Consider the following 25,573-nt stretch of genomic DNA (forward strand, 5'->3'; position numbering starts at 1 on the left):
CCAACACCAAGAGCAGGCCCCAGCCATGGCCAGGGACAGGCTTGGGCCGCAAGGACATGGTCCAGCCGCTGCTGGGACAGTCTGCTTTGTGCCTACAGCTTCCCTTGTGCCCTGGATGGGGCTGTGCATCGGAGAGTGAGCCGCAGAGCAGAGCTGGGGAGGGACCCCCCGCTGCCTGGCTGACCCCCAACTCACGGCTGCTCTCTCTGCCTCCCGCTCCCGCTCTCGTTCCCGCTCGCGCTCTTTCTCCTTCTCCTTCTCGCGCTCCCGCTCCTCTCGTGCTTTCTGCTCAGCCTCCCGTTTGGCCTTCTCGATGGCCTCCTCCCTCTTCTTGGCCAGTTTGGATCCCGCCAGAGGCATGAAATACAGGTCTGTCCGCGCACACGAGTTGTAACCACGGTCCAGATGTTTGTAGAACCTAAAGAAGGCCACGTCTCTCACTGGGGCCCCGCCGAAGCCGCAGCCTGCCCCAGCTGCCCAGCCCGTCCCTGCCCTGGCCGTGCCCGCATTCCTGGGGGGCCAGTACCTGGCTGACTGGCTGGCATGGCTGGGGGTGTCCACCACAGTGGGCTCGGGGGACGGGCTCCTAGGTGGGGGAGGTGGGCTCTCAGGCTCCTCAGCATCATCCAGAGCCTCTTCCTTGATCTGGACCGTGGGGAGCGGGCACGCTGTCCCCCCGGGTACACTGCCTCCCGAGGGAACAGCAGCAGAGCAGGGTGCCTGGGCCGAGGGGCCAGGTCCCGCAGGAGGGGTGGAGGTGGAGGAGCAGGTTGGAGGGGTGATGGGAGGAGGTCCCCCAGGGACAAAGGGGTGCTGAGCAAATGGGGGCTGGGGGGGCACCTGGTGGAGGCCCGCTGGGGGGTGAGCGGCAGCAGCAGGAGGCAGGCTCTGGCTCTGGGTCAGCACTGGGGGCTGTGCAGGGGAGGAGGGCAGGGGCTGGCTCTGCGGCATGAGCTGCAGGGGAGGGGGATGGGCTGAAGGGGGATGGTGTGTGGACAGGGAGCTCAGGGGCTTCAGTGCTGGAGGGGGTGGGAGGTTGGCATTCATGGAGAAGGGCGAGGGCCCGGAGAGGTGAGGCGGGTGCTTGTGGGCTTGGGGGGCCGGCAGCTGGGGGATGGGTGTGGTGGGTGGGGGCTTGATGTGGGGCATGGCCAAGGGGGCCGGTGGCAGGGGCTGCTCCCGTGGGGGCTGCTGGGGCTGCAGCGCTGACTGCGAGGCTGCAGGCTGCAAGGAGGCGTGAGGGAGAGCTGACGCCTGGGAGGCCTGGGGAGGGAGGCCGAAGGGCTGAGGGGGGCCTGGGTGCTGCAGCAGGGGCCCGGCCTGGAGGCTGTGAGGGCCACCTGGGCCCTGACTATGCAGTGGGGGCTGGTTGTGAGGTGGGGCGGCGGTCTGGCCAGCTGGCACGGTCAGAGGCTGGAGCGGGGGATGTGGTGAGGGCAGCCGCTGTGGGTGCAGGGCGGGCGCCTGCTGGATATGAGCATGGGGAGCAGGAACCGCCGGGGCCTGCGGCTGGCCGGGGGGCTGGGAGGCCGAGGGGGAGCCCTGTGGAGGGCCTGCAGTGGCAGAGGGCGCGGGCCCTGGTGTGGGGAGCTGGGAGGTTCCTGGAGGGGCGGTGGAGGGCGCTGGAGGGGCCGCACCGGGTGCCCCCTGCAAAGCTGGGGGCTGGGCCTGCAGCATCTGCTGCTGGGCCGAAGAGTCCGAGTCGCTCTCGTTGTCCTGGGGGCTGGGGATGCTGGGGGACGTGCTGCGATTGTCCTGGTCGATGTCTTTGGGGTCACTGCTGCCCTCATCGTTGACGCTGCGGCTGTCCGAACTCTCTCCTTCGCCTTCCGATGGCGAGTTGGGCCGGCTGATCTCCTAGGGCCAGAGATGGTAGGGATGAAGCTCTAGGAGAGCAGAGCCTCTTGCTGCCCTGCGTTGCTAGCGAACAAGGCGGCAAGCCCGGCCCCAGAGACCACAGGTCCTCCTTTGACCCGGCCAGTCTCGGGAACCAATCTAGGTCCCTCCCTAGGAGATGGGGCACCGCTAGGCCCCAGGAAGAATCTGGGCTCAAGGCCTCTCAAGGGGTGTTAGCTGCCAGCTACAGTCACAGTGGCTCAGCTGCGCATCTCACCTGGGTTTTCGTCTTCTTGGAGCTGGTCCTGTCGGCCTCCTCTGTATCAGAGGCCACCTTCTCCCGCTGGCGCTTGGTGCTCTTAAGGGGGGATGAGGCTTCCTCCTTCACCTTCTGCAGTGGGAAAGCCCAAGAGGGGCATCAGGCCAAGGGAGGATGTCCCATCAGCCTCAGCGGGTAAATGACCATGGTTTGCTGACACCTTGCTCCCGAATTCGGAGTTCCATCTCCAGAAGCAAGAAAGCTCTGGAAGGGACTAGCTGAGGCCAGGAAAAAACAAGTATCTGGGGGTGGAATTAACTTGGCTTGGGGGGTGGGGGAGCGGAGAGGAGGGAGGAGCCTTTCCAATTACACCCTACCCTTTGCCCCTGAGGCCTTGGGAAACTCAAGGCAGAGATGGCCCCCAAAGGTCAGTGCTGGGAGCTGCACTGGACCCCCCCTTTCTCCAGACCCTAGACCCCAGGCCGCAGTCTGCAGCCCTAGTCTAGGGCAATGCTGATGCCCAGGGAGCCTCCAGGAACATCCTGCAGCCCTTATCTGAGGGAGCTGAACATCAACTCCAGCAACCTGGGGTTTTAAGGAGAGGCAGGGCCAAGCAGGCCCACTAGCCTTGGGGACGGGCACCTCACCTTGGCTGACTTCTTCACTGTCTCTGCTTTACTGTCATTGCTAGAGGTGCTGGCAGCGCTGGGCGAGTTCCGGCCACTGGAGCGGATATCTTCATTGATGGGCGAGGCGCGACCATCAGGGCTGGCTGGCTGCTTCTTTCGACCACTGCGCAGTGTAGACATCTGCCCACCCAAACCGGAGGCTGGTGAGACTAGACCCCAGCACACACGCAGGAGCCTCAGGAGCAGACCTCACCACCAGCATTATGGCAGATACCAGGCCCTGGCAAGCACAGGCACCTCTGGCTGTCCCTCGCTGTGTGGGGGGTCAATATGGAGCTAAGGGAGGAGGGGGTGAATGGGTGGGTTCACATGGAAAAGAGCAATTCTTAAACCCAAAGCACTCATCTCTAGGGATGGTCCTGGATATTGTGTGGTAGAAACGAGCAGGATTTTCTGAGGGGCAGAAGTCAGCGAGGGCCGTCTACTCTGCCAAGTTCTCCAGAATGACAATCATACGCTCTGCTTCAAATCACCTCACTCTGCTTATTCCACAGAACTGCCTACTTCCTCACCCAAACCAAACCAAACCAAACACCTGCTGAGTTCATCTGCCAGTACGAGAAGTGACCCAAAGGGAGAAGCTGTCAAATAATGTAGCTCAGCTCCTAAAACCACAAGCACTTGAGCACATTTCTGCAAAGCCATGGGGCTCAGAAGAGATGGGGGGACAATGATTCACGTCAGTCCATCTGCCGGGTGGCCTGGGAACAAGCAGCCTTGACAAGATGCTAGGGTCAGAGGAAGGTGGACAGTGCCATCTACATGCCTGTAAGGGCCACTGGGGAGGCCAGCCACAGGGAAGGACCCTGGGGCATTCCCCAGCTCCCAAGCTGGGAAGACCCTTGCTCCCAAAGGTCCCTGCTGCCACATTTCCAACCTGGAAAACAAAACCTCTTTATGAAAAAGCCTATACAGTGAGGAGATAAATATACCAAAAGTTTCTAAAACTGAATCAAGTATTAGGGAAAAGAAAAGCACCTGCAAGTTTTAAACAGCAGAGAGATGTCACGCTACAGGTGGTGGGCCCAGGGTCCACAGGAAAGTTGGGAGACTTGGAAAGCCTGCACTGAACCAGACACTGATGCCTAAGAGTTCTCTGTAAAAGTAAGCTCAGGACGTGAACCCCACTGACGACACGAGGCAGGGAGGGAGAAAGCAGAGGCTCTTTCCAGACTCACAGACAAAACAAATACCTCTGAACCAATCACTTCTTGAAGGGGGCTGGTTCTCTACCTAAAATGAATCGCTTCCCAGCCTCCTGGGAAGCACAAGCCCCAGCATCCTAGTAACCTGAAGTGGCCCGGGTCGCCTGCCCTGAGGACTCACCGAGCCACGACTGCGCCGAGTCCTCATGCTATGCTTCCCACTGAGCCCATCATCTTCCTCTTTGACAGGTTTGAACATGAATGGGGGAGGGTCCACGGGCTTCTCAATGGGGGGGAGCTCGCCGTATTTCTTGAAGTGGATGCGGCAGTCTGTGCAGAGCAGGATGTTCTCCCGGCCCCCGTGGTGCCAGTCTTTGGAGGCTGCGTGAGGGAAGAGGAATGCGGGTGGGGGGCCCTTCCATGGGCTCAGACAGATGCCCATCACTCACTCTGCTGCTGCCTGCTCTCTCCCAGGGCGGGAGAGGATTTCAGGAACATCCACCCCCCTCCCCATCTCATGGTGCCCAGGAGGAGATGGCAATAGGCTTCCCAGAAACACAGGTACCCCAACCCCGACCACACTGTAAACGGGGGAGTGACAAAATACACAGATTTCTGCTTTCTCAAGTAACCCTGAAGCACAATGCAAATGTCAAGCCAATGACACTCTGGCAGGTCTTCAACTGGATTCATGAAATGTTCAGAACCTGAAAGTGCCTGAGCCTGGCCTGTCTCGGTGAATGCTCCCACTGCTCCCCCCACCCCCGATCCCCACTTACTGGTGGTAAAGCAGTGGCGGCAGGCGTACCCCTTTAATTCCTGCTCGCTGTCTTCACTGTCAAAGTCATCCTCGCTGGCTGAACTCAAGTCCACTGGGCATGGCAGGAACACAACAGGGGTGGGGGAGAAACCATCATGCTTGGCCAAGACTGGGACCACCTGTGACCTGCCCCAGGCTCTAAGTCACCAGTCAGAGCGGCCTGGAAGGCTGAGGTGAGGCAGTGTTCATGAAGGACCACTCTGAATTCCTCAGGGCCAAGAGATCAGAACGAAGAACCCGTGTGCGGTAGGTACCCAAGGGTCTGCCCTACCCTATTTTTGGAGACTGGTGTCACACCTGAATCCTGGCGTGGGAGGCACTGATACCCACAACTGGGAATCTGAACAGGCGAAGCACATCCATATACATTCCCTGACACATCCAGGCATCCTGAGGAGCTCCCTCTCCATCGAGTCCTACACCCCTCCCCCCACCCCACCCGGCACAAATGGATTATTTCTCGTTTGCAAGTGCAACATAAGCAGCCCTCAGGCTGAGTGCCACGGGCCAGGACAGAACCCCAAGGCCCACTGCTGTTTGCTAGCTTTTAGGGGTTAGGAAGGTATCATATTAGACTGCACATCACACTGGGACCAAGAGGAGGATCTTGGTAAAGCAGGAGGAAAAAGAAGAAAATGTTAGTCTGCTCTTACTGCTAACACAATACCAATGCAACGAGACTCAGACAGTACGTCATCTACGAAGTGAACAACCTCCTCCGAAGTTACTGAAAACACCCCGAGAGATGGTCAAGACTTACATTTCCCTAAAAAATTAAAATGATGTTGAGTTTATTTTAAAAATTTAAATGCATGAATAATTCGTAAAACTCTCCTACCAAAACCCCAAAGTCCGCGCTACATCTGGGTGCGGACTCTGCACATATGCACAGCACACACTATGTCCCCAACCTGTACTGTCACAAGGATGCCTGTGACGGTGGGCCCAGAGCTGGGACAGTGCACGTGTGGCTGCGTGGGAGAAGTCCCTCACTTACGGAATTCGCTGGAGGGGGGTCTGGAGGGTGTGCTGACGGGTGTGGATGCGGTGCGGGTCTTGATCCTCCTGAACACGGCCTGCCTGCGGTGCCTCCGATGGGCCCGGGAGCTGGCTGCTTCGGGGGTTTTCTTCCAGTAGTAATAGAAGGTGATCAGCTCCCCCTGCAGGAGAGAAGGCTGGATGTGACGGAAGGGTTCAGAGGGGCTTTGCTTTTCCCGCTCCCACAGCACGCCCGCCCTCTTCCGCCAGGAGAGGCAGCTGGTTCCTAACAGCTGTGCTGGAAATGAGCACAAAGGACAGTCGTGAGAGGAACGGGGCTTGCTCAAGACACACCTGTGAGCTGCCCACTAACTGGGTGAATGGGCTTGTCCCCTCAGCCCAGCAGAGCAGAATTTCTAGATTTCAAGAACATTCGTTCATTCAACTAGTATTTGCTGAGTGCGTACCATGTGCCAGATGCCACCATGGAGGTACGCCAATAAACAATCGAAAAGAAGGAAAATCCCAGCCCTCCAGCTGTGTGTGCGCACAGAGGTCTTCTTCACAGCATTCCACTGAAAGCATACAGGTATGACAAGGAAATGCCTGGACAGTTACATTATTCCAGAAAGAAGCAAAGGAAACAACTGAGATGATGCGGAACTGGGGTCAAGAAAAACAGAGACCCCAAATCCAGGAAAACTGCTCCGCAGCCTCTACCCCAATCTGAGTGCCCACATCGGGACAAGCTAGTACAGCATCCTGACAGTGAAGACAAGGGAAGACCCTGAGGGACAGACACAGTGGTGCTGACGCAGAGGGAAAGTGCCATATGTTACAAGGCCAGCCTTTATGGCAGAAGGAGCTATTCTTTCCATGGCCCAGCAGAAAGGAAAACAAAACAAACAAAAACAAAACAAAACAAAACACAGCAAGGGGGTATGAGCCCAAATGCAACTTTTAGAAAGGGGGGCAGTTTTCGGGGTGCCTGGGTGGCTCAATGGGTTGAGTGTCCAACTCTTGGTTTTTGGCTCAGGTCATGATCCCAGAGTCGTGAGATCCAGCCCCTTGTCAGGCTCCACGCTCAGCGGGGAGTCTGCTTGAGATTCTCTCCCTCTGCCACCTCCCAGGTGGGCAAGGGCGCGCATACTCTCTCTCAAACAAATAAACCTTTAGAAATAAGAAAGGGGCACTTTTTGCTACCCCCACCTCCAAGAGCTCAGCAGGCACACCATACACACCAACAGGTGAATGGCATGTTTGGTGAACCCTGGTTGACACAATACCGATTTCTTAAACATCCCAAGATAAAGTACCTTTACCTGGAATTAAAAAAACCAAAAAACAATTAAAGCAGCGGAAGTGTGTAGTTCATATTGATTTTCTCTAACTGAATCAATCTTGTGGACAATCAATTAGCATGGCTGACTACTGTATCCTGGGAAGCTGCCCTGTGGGCAACTCGGACCCCAATGTGGGAGCCACTTGGCCAGAGCACCACACTGCCTCACGGAAGGCTCAGTGCCCTGTGAATGGAGGAGCCAAGAGAGAGAAACAAAGATTTTGTTCTCCAGTGACCTGAGATCTAGCTGGAAAGACCAGTACTGGGGAGACGAAAGTGGACAAACAAGGGCAGATACCAGGCGACAGACTCTTGTGATCGCTGGAGCATCCAGTCAGATGAGGTTTCATTAAAACACGCCCCAGAAAGCAATGGCCTTAGAACGATGAGAAGTGAGTTTGTAGAGAAGTGGACAGATTTTAGGTGGGGAAATGGCTTCTGCAAAGTAGGCAGTACGTGTGTGCCGGGTGCTCACTACTCAGAGTTGGGTTCTATGCCTGTGCATTTTCTAAGTGGGACCACAGCTGTTGTCAGATCCTTAAAGGAGCCTGTGATTCAAAAGGAACTCCTGACTGGCTCCCGTAAGCCTATAGCATGCATCTCTTGGAGCTGTGGTTATGTTTCAGTCTTTCCAAGTGCCACTTAACAAAATGCTAGTGACTGCCAATATTTAACAGATGAAGCATGACCCCAGGCCAAGGAGGCCAGGAGTCAACCACCAAGGACGAGCACACACAAGTCTGCAAGCTCACCGCACTCTTTTCAGTTCCATGAGACAGTAACTGAGCGATAAGGGAAAATGTAGGAATGCCCTTGGATTTCTGTCCTGTTTGTCTATCACATGTTACTCCACAAATGTAAGCTACAATTGTCCCTGTGGTGACTGGAGCATCCTGAGCCCCTAGGTCATGATCCGAGAACCTCCTGGCTCCTGCCTCTTCACTTCCTATTTTCCTGACTTGGAAAGTCACTTATCTGTACTGATCTTTTGGTGTTGGCTGGCTAGAGGGAACAAATTCATAAATCCACTAGGGGATTAAGAGATCTGTGCTGATATAAAACTGATCTGACTCTGGTTCCTATGAGAAAATACAGAACAAAAGCCAAGGCAAGTCACTGTCACCCTTCAATACTTTGTCAGAGTGACATGCTCTATCGGTTCAAAAAGACAACCAGTGCAGTAAATCATGGCCCAATCCCAAAACTAGAAGGAAGAACGTGAAACCCCAAAGTGGTACCTCCCACTGCCTCCTCTAGCTGAAGTCATTTTAGGGGCCAGCAGATGAGAGGCCTGGGATGTAAGAGGAAATGGGAAGCTACAGGACACAGAAGGAATAAAAAATGGGAGAGAAAATGAGGGTCTCTGCTAAATCTCAGCTAGAGCGGACGGCAGTTAGGAGCTGCACTGACGTCTCCACGCAGCGCTGGTCTAGCAGAGTACTGCCTCACGCAGTTACAAGGGATCGGGGGTGGGGGCGCCCACCCCACCTCCGCCGCCACCCATAGCCAAAAATCCAGGTACAACTTCTGACTCTCCTAAAACTAACAGTCTACTGCTGACCAGAAACCTTACCAATGATATAAACGGTTAATTAACACACATTGTGTATATTATTTACTGTATTCTTGCAATACGTAAACTAAAGAAAATGTTAATAAGAAAATCATAAAAAAGAAAAAAATATATATAGTGCTGGACTACGTAAAAAAAAAATCTGCTTGTAAGTGAACCTGAGCCGTTTTAACCCGTGTTAAGGTCAAATGTATTTCTATTTCTCAAATATGAATGTCTGAAAGAGTTTCAAATGGTTTTAAAAGACAGCATAACTCGCAGATAAAATCGGGGAAGCCAGAGTTCAGTGAGGCTATGACACCAGACAGAAAAAGGCTCAGGAGAAAAGCACAGGTTCCCAACTTTAACTTCCACTCCTGCACTGTGTACTCCTAGAGTATGTGAGAAAATTAGGACATGACAAAGAAACCTAATACTGAAATAACAAAGGGGCGCCTGGGTGGCTCAGTTGGTTAAGCGGCTGCCTTCGGCTCAGGTCATGATCCGGGAGTCCCTGGATCGAGTCCCGCATCGGGCTCCCTGCTCGGCAGGGAGTCTGCTTCTCCCTCTGACCCTCCCCCCTCTCATGTGCTTGCTCTCTCTCATTCTCTCTCTCTCAAATAAATAAATAAAATCTTTAAAAAAAAAAAAAAAAGAAATAACAAAAACTTTTTGTCAACACTTAAATAATAGCTTTTAGGGGTCCCTGGGTGGCTCGGTTGGTTAATCATCTGCCTTCAGCTCAGGTCATGATCTCAGTGTCCTGGGATTGAGCCCTGAGTTGGGCTCCCTGCTCAGCGGAGAGTCTGCTTCTCCCTCTCCCTCTGTTCCTCCCCCCAGACTCATGAACTCTTGTGCACGCATGCTCTCTCTCAAATAAATAAAGTCTTAAAAAAAGAAAGAAAGAAGAAATAGCTTTTAAACAAGGAAAAGGAGGGCGCCTGTATGGCTCAGTCAGTTAAGTGTCTGCCTTCAGCTCAGGTCATGATCTCAGTGTCCTGGGATCGAGCCCTGCACCGGGCTCCTTGCTCGGCGGGGAGCCTGCTTGCTTCTCCCTCTGCTTGTGAAAGTGCATGCTCTCTCTCTGACAACTAAATAAAATCTTAAAAACCAAAACAAGGAAAAGGAGTCCAGAACAGATTCTATTATCTGAGTACCAAGGATCAAAGGACCAGGCCAGAAGGAGTCTCCACTAGAGGCCTATAAATTAGTTTGGAAAATGAAAATACAGGAAGATGGGGTAATGACTAGAACTCTCATACATTGCTGGTGAGAATATAAAATGGTTCAACCACTTTGTAAAACTTTGGCAGTTCTTACAAAGCTAAACAAACATTTACCATATGACCCAGTAATTGATTCCACTCCTAGGTGTTTACCCAAAAGAAATAAAAACATATGCTCACGCAAAGACTTTTATACAGATGTTCACAGAAACTTTACTCTTCATAGCCAAAAGCTGGAAATAATCCAAACACCCCTCAACAGAAGAATGGATAAACATATTACTGTGCACACATTTACTAGATACTATTTGGCAGTAAAAAGGCACAAACTACTGATCAACCTGACAATATGGATGAATCTCAAAACATCACACTGAATGTAAGTAGCCAGATACAAAAGGGTACTGACTGTATAATTCCATTCTAGAAAAGGCAAATCTACGATCACAAAAAGTAAATGAGCCTGGAGGACAAGGAAGTAGAAAACTACCTATAAAGGAACATGAGGAAACCTTTTGGGGTGAAGAGAGTATCGTATGAACCGATTGTGGTGTTATTTGCATGGAGGTACAGTTATCAAATTGTTTGAACTGTGCCCCCAACTGAACGTAAAGTGGGTGCATTTTTATGGTATAAATGGTATGCATACCAATTACACATCAATGAAGCTGACTTAAAAAAAAATCCAGGCCAGGTTTTATTAGCTGCCTCTCAACCACTGTAATGTCTACGAGGGGATTAAACACTGGAATGGAGCGAATCTAGGAGGATTAGAAAGAGCATACTGGTGACTGCATGGGTGGCTAGGTCTTGAGCACAAACAAAAGAACATGTCGGGAAACGCTTTGGTTCTACAAATAGGGAATGAGGCAACCAGAGGCCTTACCAGGAACGAAGTCAATTGAACTTTAATCAAACATGCATAGTGTGTGCTGCAGAGACCCGCTGCACGTATATTCAGGGAACAAAAGCTGTTGCAGAAATCAATAGCTTGCTGAAACATTAACACAGGCAATCATTGATCAAAAGGCAGCTCCACAAAGGCAGCCTTGCAAATTAGCTCCCGCCTTTGCTTGCAAGCAAACACAGAGGCATCAACGTGGACATGAATGGCCGGGGCCGATTGTTTTGTTCCCAATGCTCTCACCCGCCGCACAACAGGGCCTCCCAGTCAGCACACCTCACATCTCCGAGCTGTAACTGCACACAGCACGAGCGAGCAACTAAACTGGGTTAGTGCCTGGGCAAAAAAGGAAAGGAGAGGGGGCGAAGTCCTCTCCAACTGACAGCATTATGGGCTGCAGTGCTTGCCAAGAGAAGCACTTAAATCCACTGGTCTATATTTAGCAGATTCTCTCTCCCTCCCCAACTCTTCGCCTTTTCTTTGGTGTTAAGGGCGCAGGGGTGTGCTGGATTTTCCCAACTGGTCATATGCAAAAAGCCACTGGCAATAAGGGATTTGCTCCTGGATTTAGGCACCAGCTCCCCACCCTGAGGCAGGATCTCTACACAGCAGGTTTCTCCCCAGGCAAACCACTCAGGGGTAGAGAACCAGGCCCCATTTGGTTTCTCTGATTTTCCATCAAAATGAAAACATGAGGCAGGGAGTGCCAGGCAGAGAAGGAGGGGGAGCTATAAGGTGCTCAGGTGCTCTATCTGGGTGTGTGGGGGCTGGGAGGAGAGAGGCAGGTTGACAAAAGGCTCCAGGCACCAGCAGACAGCTCAATCACAGCCACTCCTGTAATCCAGAAGCTTCCTGGGCTTGGCCACCTGGAATTAGTAGGAGGACTGGTTCCTTCTCCGCAGTCACCATTGTACTTCTGTGCTTCCTTGTGTTAGACTGTGAGTCCATCAAGTTCACGCAACATAAGACATTGGGACAATCTCCCTCCATGCCCCCCTCCCCCCCGCCTAGACCTTCCGAACTGAAGCAGTTGTGGGGGGAGGGCTGCTCACCACTTACCAGTAGCTTTCGGGTATAAACTCCTTTCAGGTAAGTTCTGCTGGTATGGCTGGGCGCAGTTCTGCTTTACCTTGGGTGAACAACAGACTGGCGACGTGTTCTCCCGGGCCCAGGGCAAGCATCTCACTGTACGTGCGTGGGTTAAGAGCGAAGCCAGGTGGGGGGCTACATGTGGGAGTTGGCAGCCCTGCCGCAGGAGACAAGCTGACCAGGTCTCCTTCCTGTCTTACTAGCAGGTTAATTTACCTGTAGCCACTTGGTGAGTTAAAACAATGTCCACAAACATGACTGTTATTTAATTTCCCACAGTCACTGCACTGCAAAGGGAGGGGAACCTGTAACTTGTCCTGCCCGACAGAACACACACACACACACAATATTTTTAAAGGAAGATAAGCTACATGTCTTCTAAGGGACCCTGGGGGAAGGAAGGCACAGAGGCAGCAAGCAGGCTCTGTAAGCACTGCAAGTGTCAACCGGCCACCTGGTGAGCACGGCCGCCCCGTGGTGAGCACCAGTCCTGGGATCTCTTACACCTTAGCGCGCCATTACCTCAAGAAAGGAGCTCTCCGGGAGGCCGATTTGGAGGCAGGAAAAGGTAACCAATTATTTTTGTCCCATGTGAGAAACATAAGGGTACATCCAGGAATAAGTCCCAATTTTTGTGATTTTAACATTACTACTGCCACAACCACACAAAAAAGGCATGACATCCTGGGGTGGGGATAGCGGTGTGGGGGTGGTGCGTGGCAGAAGATGAGGTCTAGGGACCCCAGCATGCAGACCAGGGGGTACCTGCAGCCTGCCAATCTACTATTAGGCTAAGGAAGGCCTCCGTCTCTTGGAAATAACTCTCTTCTCACACACTCCTTTCAATTCAGTGTACAGAGTCGTGTTTCATTATCTTCCATTCTCACAGTGGTTCTGTGACCAGCAGAAAAAAAAAACGGAGAACTGCTGGCCTTATAGTTACGTCAAGGAAGGCCCTGAGAAACCAGTCCGTGGTCTGTGCATGGAGGGGCAGGGAAGAGGGAAGGAAGGAAAGACTCTACTCTGGGTCCCTGCACCACAGTGAGTGCCTAGGCGCCAGCCTCAGAAGGTTGCCAGTAGAGGCCACCCACAAATGCTTCCTCCGCTGGGGAGGGGAGCTGCCGCTCACTTCCTCTTCTGCACCAAAGCTTCAACAGGCATCCTCAAAGAGGGGCAGCAGGGGAGAGCGGGGGTGGGGAGGAGGCCCGGGAAGCTGCACATGGATAACGGCATTAGAAACAGAGCTTCTCTCCGAAGCTACCTTACGGGCTCCTCAAGCCCACCTGCCACTGCCAGCCGATGTGATGGGACGGGACCCGCTGTGTGGCGCCGCACAGAGCTGACATAGCCCACCACGGGGGTTAGAAAGTAAGCATTTAGGAAAAACTTGTTTTAATTCTTTGAGACCTATTACTAACTGTTCCAATGCTACATATTTTAACATGAATATGTGGAGAGAGTACACTAACTGTTCTCCCAATGCCTTATCCTGCATGCTGAAGTACAGTTGGTTAGAATCAGGGTGTTGTTCCCCCGCAAAAACTCTGTCTGGAGGATGCCCTTCAGTTACCATCCAGCCCCTTCTTTGGGGACCCAGGCACAGAGGAGTGAAGAATCCCACCACTTGCTGGATGGAATGGAGAAATCTAAAGCTTTCCTTTCCTTCCTTTTTTTTCTTTCTTTTTAAAGGTGTGTTTTTCCAGAGAGAAGTTCCAGCGAGCAATGAATAGTTATGAAACCAAGGTCCCAAACCCAGTAGGGGCAGGAGGGAGAAGGAAACATGGCACAAAGCTGCTTCTCAGACTTCATTCCCCAGCCCAGGGCCCCAACAGTGGTCAAGACCCCAGGGGAATGTGGCTCTGGCTCTGGGAGCGGATCAGGAGAGCCTGCGTGGGTCACGTCCCCTGGGAAGCACTCTAACCGGAGGGCTCTGACCCTGCAGCTGAGCTTGGCCCCCCTGACATCCACGACCACCTCTGCCTGGGAATTAACAGCTGTGTTTCTTGGCAAAAACTACTAACTCAGGGGTAGTGAAGCAAGTCAGTAAAATTTCCTGGCACAGACTCCTATGCAAGTCATTCTTTCCTTTCACTCCCTGAGGATTCAAGGGCTGGAGCTGACAACTGTTCTGAACATCTGAGGTGAGAAGCTGGGCACTGGGTAGAACCATGAGCTATGTTTAGGAGCAGCCACCTTTACAGATCTTTTTCCAGCAGGCAACTGGTTGTCTTCCAGCATCGACTCTGGTAATTAAAGCAGTGCTCTCCTGGGCTCCTTCTTTTGTTAACCAACCGAATCTCCTAATCCCTGAAGGAGCCCCGACACTGTCAGCCGTCTCTGAAGCTAATCGTTAAATACCAACTCTGTGGTCTCAGAGTGCATCTGACAGAATGATGATCTGCTTGAAGGCACACAGCAGAATCACTGCCATCTGCGTGCAAGAGGCTGCAAGGGCACCTATCTAACGTGCCACGCAAGAGGAAGCCGGAGGGTGAGGAGGCAGCCTGTTTCTGGGCAAGGCAACCTCTCCTCCCCACCTCCAGCTCCTCTTCTGGGGAAAGGTAAGGGAAAGGGAGGAAAAAGATGACTCGGGAAGTGCGTGAAGGTCTTCTGGGTTTAACAGGTTATAAGAAGAGGCCACACTGACACGCTCATAGAGATGTTCCGGGGCCCGGCACTCCCCCAACATCTCTTTAAAAAACCCTAGTTGAGGGGCGCCTTGGTGGCTCAGTTGGTTGAACGTCCAACTCTTGGTTTCGGCTCAGGTCATGATCTCAGGGTCATGAGATCAAGCCCCATATCGGGCTCCGTACTTGGTGGGGAGCCTGCTTGGGATTCTCTCTCCCTCTGCCCCCCCCCCTCACATTCTCTCTCAAATAAATAAGTAAATCTTAAAAATAAAATTCTAGTTGAGAGATTAAAGAATTTTTTTTTTTTTTGAATCATGATTACCACTATTTATACACTGTGGAGGAACTAAAACAGTTTTGTGGGGTTTTTTTGGTTTTTTTGTTTGTTTGTGTTTGCCAAAATTGTAATGAGATTTCCTAAACTCTGTGTTGCTTTAGTTGCTGACCTCAGCCACTTGGGGATTCTACCTCTGGTCCCACACTGCTACTCAGATGTCCAGACTTGAGGTCCTAGGGTGGACTTTCCTCTCCCACAGAGACACGCTCAATCTTCCCAAAGCCCAGCTCTGACCTTGTCACTTCCCTCTCCAAATCAACGAAGGCTCCTCAAGGCCAACAGAACAAAGGCCGGGTTGCTTTGCTGTCTCTCCCAGGACTTTCCCTCTGTCCAAAGAAGACCCTTCTACTGCATTCCCCACCTCTCACAGCCCTTGATTTACGCCAAACACGACGGCCAGTTTTGCTGTCCCTCAGTGCTTCCCTTCTGCTCGTGGGCTACAGCCTTGCAAGCCCCGCACCACTGTCTCCTCGGTGTCTGGATCTGAGTCCTTACCGCTCTGCGCTCAGGTCACCACAGATGCCATGTTCTCCTTGAAGCCTTACTTACCCGTCTCCTCACCCCCCTGAGGTCATCACGATGCCTGCATGCCTACACTTTTTTGCACTTGCCTCTCTCCCAGTACACCCAGGCTCTCCTTTGGACCATAACCATGAATGAACCTGTCTAACATCCCCAAGACTGTGTCTACTTCTTCTGCAAGTACCCCAGAGGTCTAAGATAATATCTTGATGGAATGAGTATTTCCTGAGCATTAAAATTCACCTGAAATTAAGTCTAAAAAATTAACCTCTGGGAAAAAGATACCAGACTACTAACCTTTTTTCCCAAGTAAGGTCATTAAAAATAACTGCTACCTGGAGGCACCTGGGTGGCTCAGGCAGTTAAGCATCTGCCTTTGGCTGGTCATGATCCTGGGGTCCTGGAATTGAGCCCCTCATCGGGCTCCTGGCTCAGTGGGGACTCTGCTTCTCCCTTTCCCTCTGTTCCTCTCCGCCGCCTGTGTGCGCGCTCTCTCAAATAAATAAAATCTTTAAAAAAACAAATAACTGCTTCCTGATCTCACCATTAGTTCATAAAAGAAATGATATTTTATCTCTAAAAAAGTAGAAAAGACTGACAATATCCAAATAAGAGTTCCTTAATTTGATATCTAGTGTTACGAAAAATGACTATGTTGTTCTTATTTTTGTTTCATTTTCCAGGGGCAATGGAAGCCATGCTCTCAAGTGCTCTGTAAGAGGCTGACAGGAGGGGGTGGGGCTGAGGAATCCACCTCCTCCTTCAGCAGACCTATAAACCAACAATCACCTTTTCCTGGGCTGTGAAATCTACAACGATGAGGGCTAAGCACTTTAAGTGTCTTCCGTACTTTAATATATTTAATCTTCATAGCTACCCTAGTAGATAAATAGCTTCATTATCCTTGCTTTACAACTGAGACAATCAAGGCACAGGGTGACAAGTCATGTGTCCAAGCTCACACAGCTTCAAGCCGGTAGCCCCGGGGGTCAGGTTCCAGAGTCCTGTGCTCTTAACCATTCTGCTGTGAATTGAGGGGAAATATATGTTTGTTTGTTTTTAAGCCGGAGGCTCAAATTTGGGTTATCTTTCATCTACAAAGTATCTTAAACCTCTTCCACGGACCTTGAATAGGCAGAGAAGCAAAAAAGGGCACTGTGCATCCCTGGTAACAATGGGTGGCCAGCCTTCCCACTGCAGGGTGGAGCCAGCCCCCCATGCCGCACCCACGAATTACGCACCTGGCCAAAGCAGGGGTACCAGGTTCAGAAACACATTTGGTAGACACAAATGCACAATCAGAATGACACACAAGCCTAGACAAATACGTTCTACTTCCCGTACCAAGAACAAACTCCAAGGACTATATCAGACAGACTCTGGGAGCCCACAACCACAAGCACCCCCTCACAACCTGCTCACCTCGTCTCAAGCCATCCAATGGCTTGAGCTAGGGGTGAAGACCTGTGGCCCACTTTTGGCTCTAGACTACATATGCCAAAGAGATGTGCGAAGCAAGTGAGCCTCACAGGCCTCCCCACCTGAGAGTTTGATCAGGTAGAATCCCTCAAGAAATGACTTCTGAACATGCTACAATACATCTTTCCAAATTACCTCTAGCGAGAAGCATCTATTTAAAACGGTGGCTTCGAAGTGTGCTCAAAACTGTGGAGATGACTTGAGGGCCACTGGGTAGATCTCCTGCACCTCTTCCTATTGCCACCTCTCCAAGTAGCTCCACTAAAAAACCTATCAATCGAGCAACACATAGAAGATTCTTCCATTTAACCAAAAATAACCGTAATAAAAAAATAAGTAAGAGATTTAGAACCGACTTGTTTGAAGACAGAGGTCAAGGCCATCACAAATTGGTCTAGAGCCCAGCCTGGAACAAAGTACCCCCCCCACCCCCACCCCCCGTGTGGGGCCTGCACCCGCCTGTGGCACAGAAGCCTGGGCAGCCCCAATGCAGCCACAAGACTGGCTGTCTCTTAACTCGGGACCCACACACAAGGGCCCACACAGGCAGGGGCCTTTGTCTCTGGTTTTACTGAGCTGCTGAAGACTTAACATTTTAAGTACAACTATGCCAACACCAGGAATCTCGTGTTCTCTGTAGGGCCCCCCAAACTCCCAAGAATTCGTTCGCTGAAATCAGTTTTCTTTCCTATAAGATGAATACTTCGTTATTTCCTGAATTCATTTTATTGGAGTTCAGGAACAGGGGAAGTGGGATTTCACTGCTGTCAGTTCTATTACCACATCACCCTTCTTAATGTTTTCTTGTTCCTGTGACAAAACCACAATTCTACCAGCAAAGGGGGAGAAGAGAAGAGAGGCAAAGAGAAAGCCATAAAACTGTTAAAAGTGCTATTCTCCATCTCGTAAACATTTTTCTATTTATCGGCCTTTCATTATATGTGCGATCTTATTATCCCTGCACAGTATCAAAGTGACACCGTCAGGGTCACCCTATAAAATATACATTGGCAATGTAACATTTAATGATGGGAACAGGACAAAAGATGAAGGATGAGAGAGGGTGGCATGCTGCAGGACATTTTTAAAGGGATCATCAGTTATATCTCTGTGCATTTCCCGAGGTGATAATTGAATGACAGGGGCTGGAGGGAAATCCATTTTTGAGCTCAGAACGGACAGTTAGGAGAAAAATGTTTTTGTATTGGGAGAATGTAATGACTGCCAGGAAATGGGAACAGCTACTCCAGCAACATTTCTTCTTCTATTTTATGGTTTTTATGGACGCATAGCAAATTATCAAGTACAATCCATTTCTGTAAGTTGAATTTTAAAATAAAGGACAGGCTTCCTCATTTCAAAGAAAGGAGGGAAAGGGGTATTTAATTTTGTCACTGTATCACATTTGTTTAATAAAAAGAACAGAAGCAAAGATTACCCACCCTTCAAGGCACACAGACACAATTACAATTCCACACCCTCCTTAGATGTAGATGTGAAACATGTCCTCTCTTTTCCCTGAATTTTGGATTCAACCTAAGGCAAGGATCTTAGAAAAATCCAAACAAGCTTGCAAACCAAATCTGTGTTTGGGTCTTACACACGTGACTAGCGGTTGTTTCATAGAGGCTTTTTTTAAGCAGGAAAGAAATCCAGGAAGGAGGGTGAGGGGGCAGCAGTTGCCTTCACAGAAGCTGTTAAGGGCTGAGTTGTGTGTCTCTCCCCTCCCCTCAAATCATATGCTCAAGTCCTAACCCCCAGCACCTCAGAAGGTGACCATATTTGGAGACAGGGTGATTAAGTTAAAATGAGGTCATGAGGGTAGTCCTAATCCCATCTTACTGGTATCCTTATAAGAGAAGGAGATTTGGAAACACATGGGCACATAGAGGAGATGGCCATCTACAAGCCAAGGAAAGGGGCCTCAGAAGAAACCAACCCTGCTGACACCTTGATCTTGGACTTTCAGCCCCCAGAACTGTGAAAGAATAAATTTCTACTGCTTAAGGCCCCCAGTCTGGGGTACACTGTTAGTGCAGCCCTAGCAGACAAATACACAAGCCTAAGTAGACAGGGCTTCATGGAGAGCCTGTAGGAAAAGAGGTGCAGGGGAGGTGATGCCCACTAGACAACTCCTCCAGGCTTTGAGAAGAGCTTACAAAGCTGATCGCCGGGGTTGGGGGGAGTTGGCAGGGTTTGTATCGGGGAAGAGAACAGGTGCCAAAGAGGAGCAGCAGTGTGGGCAAGTGGTAAAATAACTGGCCACCATATAGGCACTTAGGCCCCTTCAGGTGGGGGCTGAGTGTCCTGGCGGATCCTAGCTGCTCCGGGCGGCAGATTTCCACACAGGTTTCCTCACAATGCCTTCACCATGGCCCAGGAGAAGCAGCCCACCTCCATGACACCTCACAGATGCCTTGGATGTAAGACAGCTGGCTCACCTGGAGGAGCTCGGTGCGAAGGAAGAGGCCCGGAAGATGGGACAGTCAGGTGTCAGCAGAACACAAAGGAAGAATTTCCCCAGACTTGTTTTTAAACCACTGAATTCTTCTGGTCAGTTCGCACAGGAAAGAGCCACACTCCATCAGGCTTGTGCTATCCCCAGCGTGGTACTCCCCACGAAGCTACGATCGGATGGAAAATCAAGCAGCCTATATTTCAGGAATGAGCAAATGTATGAGGCACTCTGACCACAGCAGCTTGGTGGTCCTGAGGGTCTCCAGGAAATTGTTCTGGGTTACTCATAGGAACACGCACACTGTAGTTTAGAAAACACACACGATCGGAGCCACCAGGGGTCTGGGTTGCAGTTTATGAAAACGACTTGCAGATCCCCTGATCGCAGTGTGTGATATGGGCTCAGAGGCTGCACTCCTCCTGGTTGGTATCTAGGTCTCCTCAAGGGTTCTTGTCAGAGGCCGGCTGCCCCCCAGCCCAGGGACCCAGGGAGTGTGTGGTTGTCACCCCATGTGGGCTGGTAGGAGTGTGGAGGCTGTAAGGGTGCACGGATGGTTGTTTTCTGGGGATTCCTTCCTTAACTCAGCTGCTTGGGGAAAGTGGTCCTGTGGCAGCATCCCCACCCCAAAGGGAACTGAGACAGGTTCTGCTGCCCCTGTAAGGGCTGGTTACCCGGAGGAGAGCTGGGAGTTTCCTTGGCCATTTACTACACAGCTTGGAAAAGCTGGATGGATCTAGATCTCTGAAACAAACTATGTGGCAGGGAAGACTCTCTAGGGCTGACTGGGACCGCTTTCCTCCAGTGCTGTACGGCACAAACTTCTGATTGGCATGCCCTACGTTCGCATCAAACTCCTGGTAACTCTTGTTCTGGACACAAACCAGTGTCATCAACATGAGACCTCGCTCACCCCACTCTATCTACCCCCTTCTCCCCTGGGCTGACATGTGGTATGGCAGGAAGAGGTAAGGTGAACCTCACCCTGGGGGCTACCTTAACCACCCCCGAGTTAATGCTGAATTGGTTTGAGACATGAAGGTGTTCCTAGCCTGCTCTGGGAAAAGATTTTTCCCTGCGTGCCCCATGTGTTCTTAAAAGGTCACCCGCGAACATCAGTCACCTCTAACAAAAAGCTGCAGAAAGGGAGGGATGCTGACGGCTGAGCTCTGCATCCTTAGCACTCAAACCTGAGATCCCAGAAACAACTCTAAATAAAGTCAACAAACTTTTCATTAATTCAACAGCTTTAAAAAGCTTGAGTTTCCAGTTGCAGGAAGGCTCAGAAACTGGCCTTTATCCAGTTCTGCTTCACTTCCCCAAAGAAGCCAAAACCCTTTGAGGTGAAGGAGAACACAAAGGTAGAGGTTCCTCTGTGAGGTGACTTCAGACTTGGGCCTGCACCCAGGGAGCCCTACTGGGCTGACAGAGGGGCCCATGTCAGGGCACAGAGCAGAATTTCCAAAGAGATGTCCCTCGGGGGCCTGCTCCCGGAAAAGCTGTTCTGCCATCTGCCAGGACCTTTGAAGGTTCTCCCTCCTACTGCATTTACCCTCAGAAAAGGGACTGGAGGCTCTCCCACGTGCACTGCCTTCTGGCTCGGTGCAGGTTCTTGGGACACCTCTCTGGCTGCTGCTAGCTTACCCCACCAGCTCCATCTGCTGTAATCCGAGCCATCCTTCAGGGCACCTAGTCTATATGCCACCTCACACACACTATCTTTGCTGACCTCAGGGAGCAAGCTTCTTATGAGCCTCTTTCCATGAATACCATCTCTCTCTTGCTTAGCTGTGACCCTTTTATGGCTCCTATGTCACTGAATCTGGGAGAATAGTAACTTACATCTATTACTTGATCCCCTGCTTCTCCTTTCCCCAACTGGTCTCTAAACTACATGTGAACAGGGATGTGCTCACTCTACATCTGTATCCCCAGCAATAATTAGGCACAGTGGTTGGCACGAAACAGGTGCTCCGTAAGTGCTCACTGATTTGTACTGAGTTGTATCACAGACTATACACATATCAGAATTACGCTTTAACAAGGAATATGCAAAACAACAAAGTCATCAATGTTCATAAAAACTACATGTTCTCAATTTTAGAAATAAGAAATTTGGTAATCTTTCAGTGAAGGTTTTCAAACTTGAGATAAACACAAGCAGATGGGAAACTAGTTATGAGGATTTAAACTCCTCAAGATTATTAAGTATTTCTACAGAACGTTGTACATTAAAGTAACAACAACAACAAACCACAACCTCAAAAGAGTCCCTCAATCCATTTAACTTGTTAGAATAACCAAAAAACTGAAAATTATTTTTCTGTCGCAAGGGATGTTCAAGTGTGAAAGGAGAACAAGTGTCCCCCAGGCGGCGCCGCTTTAGTTGCACACCGATGTGCACACCGATGTGCACTCCGAATCCCTGGACCACGCTCCCTGGTGTGAGGAGCCACACAAGCCCTGGCCTGACACTGGCCCAGGGCCACAGTCTAAACTTGAATTAACAACGATATCCGATGATACCTGGACTCTGGTCCAACTGAACACTCTGATGGATACTAAAACCGTAACTGCCATTTTTTAAAAGACTGGCTGTCGGGCGCCTGGGTGGCTCAGATGGTTAAGCATCTGCCTTCGGCTCAGGTCATGGTCCCAGGGTCCTGGGATCGAGTCCCGCATCGGGCTCTCTGCTCCTTGGGAGCCTGCTTCTCCCTCTGCCTCTCTCTCTCTGTCTCTCATGAATAAATAAATAAAAAATCTTAAAAAAAAAAAAAAAAAAAAAAAGACTGGCTGTTTCCTTGTTTCATGATGTAAGAATGTTTTGGGCCTGTCTTAAGTGCACTGAAGAAGATGGTTTTAGTTAAATCTTCCTCTCAAAGTTAGTGAAAACAGGTCCCAAACTCCGTCTCAGGAGAAAATGAACACCACGCTCCTTTAGGGGCTACGGCACACACACTTCTTGCAGGCAGATACCAGAAGGCCCTGGAATTATGCTTTCAAATGAGAAGTCCTGACAGACTCTTCAGAAAACAAAACCAAGAAAGGACAGCCTGCGGGGCTGTGGCCTGAAGCACCCGGGGTGGCAATCCATGGCCCAGGAAAGTGCCTGTGCTCCCACCAGGTTGGCTGCAATGATCCCAGGTCCACCTCTGTGCCCGCAAGTATCCCAATGTCAGCAGAACTGGGTGGCTGGCACCCAAGCTCCCTCCACGTGGATGAAAAAATTCACTTTCCATCTTAGGCCTTGGCTTGGTAGTTTTGGTCAAATGGTAAACATGTGTGCATGTGCGTGCATGCGTCTGTGTGTGTGTGTCAGGGTGGGGGGAGGGAGAGTAGGCTGTTGGGGAAGAAAAGGGGAGGGGAAACACTGAACGACTACTGGCTGTCTAGCCCTTCTCATCTGGAGTTCCCCCCTGAACCACAAAACTCACAATTAGAACGGCAGCCATGGCTGTGCCACTTGGACCTAACCCCTCTGGGTCTCTGTTTCTTCATTTTAAAAACAGAGAAAAATAACAGCACCCACTCATTGAACTGTGATATTAAGAAGAGCCGATGCACGTGACACGCCCAATACAGTGGCCGGCATACTGTAAAAGATCCATAAGTGTTGGTGGTTATTACTCTTTGATGTATGACAATGGAACAAACCAGAAGCCCGCAGTGGTGGTGGCCCACTGCGGTGCTGCCTCTCCTGCCTGCCGGGAAAATGACTGCATTCCAGTCACAAGTAAAGCACAAAGTCCCAAGCAGGAGAAAGCAAACAAACTGTGTTTCTAGGAAGAGCAAATGCATTAAATATTTTAAAACTCTGACTCAAAAAGCAGAACTGAGCTGAACTGGGTGAAAAGAATACAATTATATTTAAGAAGAAACAAGAATCTGAAGAGCTGGAACGCTTACACTGGCCTCAGAGATGAACTGGCTGTTATTTCTGGGTTGGCGACATCCATCCTTGGGAGTCACAAGCACACAGTGAAGTCTTGGTAATGCCAGAAGCAGGGTGGCCAAAGGAGACCTAGACATCCCAGGTCAGCTACGAGCATCTTCTGCCTCAAATTACCGCTTCTCATCTGTACCCATTAACCTATGGTTCAGCACAAACCGAAACACTACAATGAGCCGGAATCCACCTCTGGAGTCTGGTAGGGCAACACGTAAGGCTTTACCCGCCTGCACCCCTATTCCTGTACTGAGTTCTTTCCAGTCCTCCCCCTGCTAGCTATGTGTCCATGGGAAGGTTAACCTGAGACTCTAGTTCCTCCTGTGTAAACTAGGGATGGTTTACAGGGTTGTGGGTGGGATCGAAGTGTTTAATAGCGGCCTGGCACATGTGCTCGATAAATGACAATATTATTTTTATTCTGTTTCCATTTGGGAAAAGGACTAGAAACTCAAAACTAAGTTCAACTTCACTGGGTGTTATGCACAAACAATGAATCATGGAACACTTCATCTAAAACTAATGATGTAATGTATGGGGATTAACATAAGAATAAAAAAATATTTGAAAAAAAACTAAGTTCAACTTAAAGAACCATTTTAATTAACTGAATTAAAAAAAAAAAAAATCTCTCGGGGCGCCTGGGTGGCTCAGTTGTTAGGCATCTGCCTTCGGCTCAGGTCATGATCCCAGGGTCCTGGGATCGAGCCCCGCATCGGGCTCCCTGCTCCGCAGGAAGCCTGCTTCTCCCTCTCCCACTCCTCTGCTTGTGTTCCTGCTCTTGCTATCTCTCTCTCTGTTAAATAAATAAATAAAATCTTTAAAAAAAAAAAAAATCTCTCAAAGAATAGTAGTCTCTGTAACTGACTGACTTTCTCTAGCATGTCTCCTGAAAACTACAGGCACTCACACTGTCAGAGAACCAGGGAATGAATGCTAGGCATAGTGAATGATAATCGTGTTTGGGGCAAGTTCACAGGAAGAAGACAGCACAGTTCAAAGAGGTCGGCATTCTCCTGAAGATCCCCAAACAGAACCATCAGGACAACATATACCTATCTAATGGCCTCATTGAGGAACTAAAAAGTCCTCTCTCTGCACAGCCTCAGCTTCCATTCTTAGGTAATCAGCAAGAGAATCAGAACAGATAGTATCATCAAGCCTTTCAGCAGGAATGAGAATAAAATCAAAATAATGTACCTGCTAATCTTTAGCAGGCTACCTTGGGGTTTGCCAGCTATCCCTACACTTCAATATCAAATTAGCATTGATGGACAGACAGACTGGAAAGGTCCAACTAGGGGGGACCTGCAATATCCCATTATTTAATTTCAGGACACCATAAATCTACTTTTAAAAAAGCATCAAAGAACATATACTTATGTTAAAAATTATACCTAATTACAATGAACTCTATTATTGAACTTTAAAAATATTCTCTTAGGACAATGTGGAACATACTGGAGGGTCACAAACCCCAGACTGAAAATTATTGGCTTAGAACACAAACTCTTTAAGCAGAAAGAAAATGCAGAAGACTTGAGGAGTTTAAGCTATAGAGAATCTGCATTTCTGATGCTGAGCTGAGGATGGAAAAAATGTTGTACAACTTGCTGAATCACCCCAAAACATCCTGGGGCCCAGTGACTCAAGGGGCCTGGGTTCTACAATCTAGTCCACGTGTGGTTGTCCCTCTGCCCCTCTGTGCTGTGTAGCCAGGGGATGGTGTGAGCCTGGACAGTTACATGTGTCCTTCCCTGCAGTCCTACTTTTCCCCTCAGGACACACTGTCAATTTTGTAATGCTTTCCCTACAGGGATTGTGCTGACGTGTCCATAAAATTAATGTGATGCTCTGGATGCACCGGGGGTACTAAACGCACCTACATCCCAACACAGTGTTAATAAGAAGAGTAGGGATCCTCCCCCGGGAACTCAGGCAATCATTTCAACAGAAACTCACATATGGCAACAAATAAAGAGGCAAGTGTTAGCTGCTTAAGGCAAGAGCAGACATGAGAGGTTATATACTAACCCCAGATAAGAGGAAAACTGGTCTGATGAGCAGCACTTAAAAATTATTGTCACGTACGATCTGGATCAAAGACTCCGATGCCACAACCAGATGCCTTGAAGGTGTTCCCTATGCTCCTTCTGGCCACAGGAAGCAGCATGGGTCTGTACGCTTGGACTCAACTGTTCCAGAAAGTAATTCCAGATTGTTATTAAAGAAGTCAAGCTACATGTTTTTTAGTCCCATGACTTAAATTCTAAGAAGTCCCAGCTAAACTATGTCTCACTCCTGTGGGTAGAAGTGAAAACCGCAAGTCAGGAGTGCTCCTGTGAAACAGAGGTGAACAACTGG

General features: G+C 50.1%; 1 protein-coding gene across 13 annotated transcripts in view; it reads right to left on the bottom strand.

The window, feature by feature from the left end:
* Positions 1-25,573, bottom strand: part of RERE (arginine-glutamic acid dipeptide repeats) — a 414,521-nt gene that overhangs the window by 6,517 nt on the left and 382,431 nt on the right. For all 13 annotated transcript variants that reach the window (XM_081817442.1, XM_081817436.1, XM_081817441.1 and 10 more), the window contains 7 exons: positions 5,747-5,909; positions 4,709-4,801; positions 4,111-4,310; positions 2,743-2,904; positions 2,114-2,227; positions 527-1,857; positions 196-418 (listed from right to left, as the gene is read on the bottom strand). In XM_081817442.1, coding sequence (XP_081673568.1) covers positions 196-418; positions 527-1,857; positions 2,114-2,227; positions 2,743-2,904; positions 4,111-4,310; positions 4,709-4,801; positions 5,747-5,909 — 2,286 coding nt within the window. The remainder of the gene's footprint in view (positions 1-195; positions 419-526; positions 1,858-2,113; positions 2,228-2,742; positions 2,905-4,110; positions 4,311-4,708; positions 4,802-5,746; positions 5,910-25,573) is intronic.

Source organism: Leptonychotes weddellii, chromosome 4, assembly GCF_054177405.1.
Source record: "Leptonychotes weddellii isolate Sample4059 chromosome 4, ASM5417740v2, whole genome shotgun sequence".
Classification (NCBI taxonomy): domain Eukaryota; kingdom Metazoa; phylum Chordata; class Mammalia; order Carnivora; family Phocidae; genus Leptonychotes; species Leptonychotes weddellii.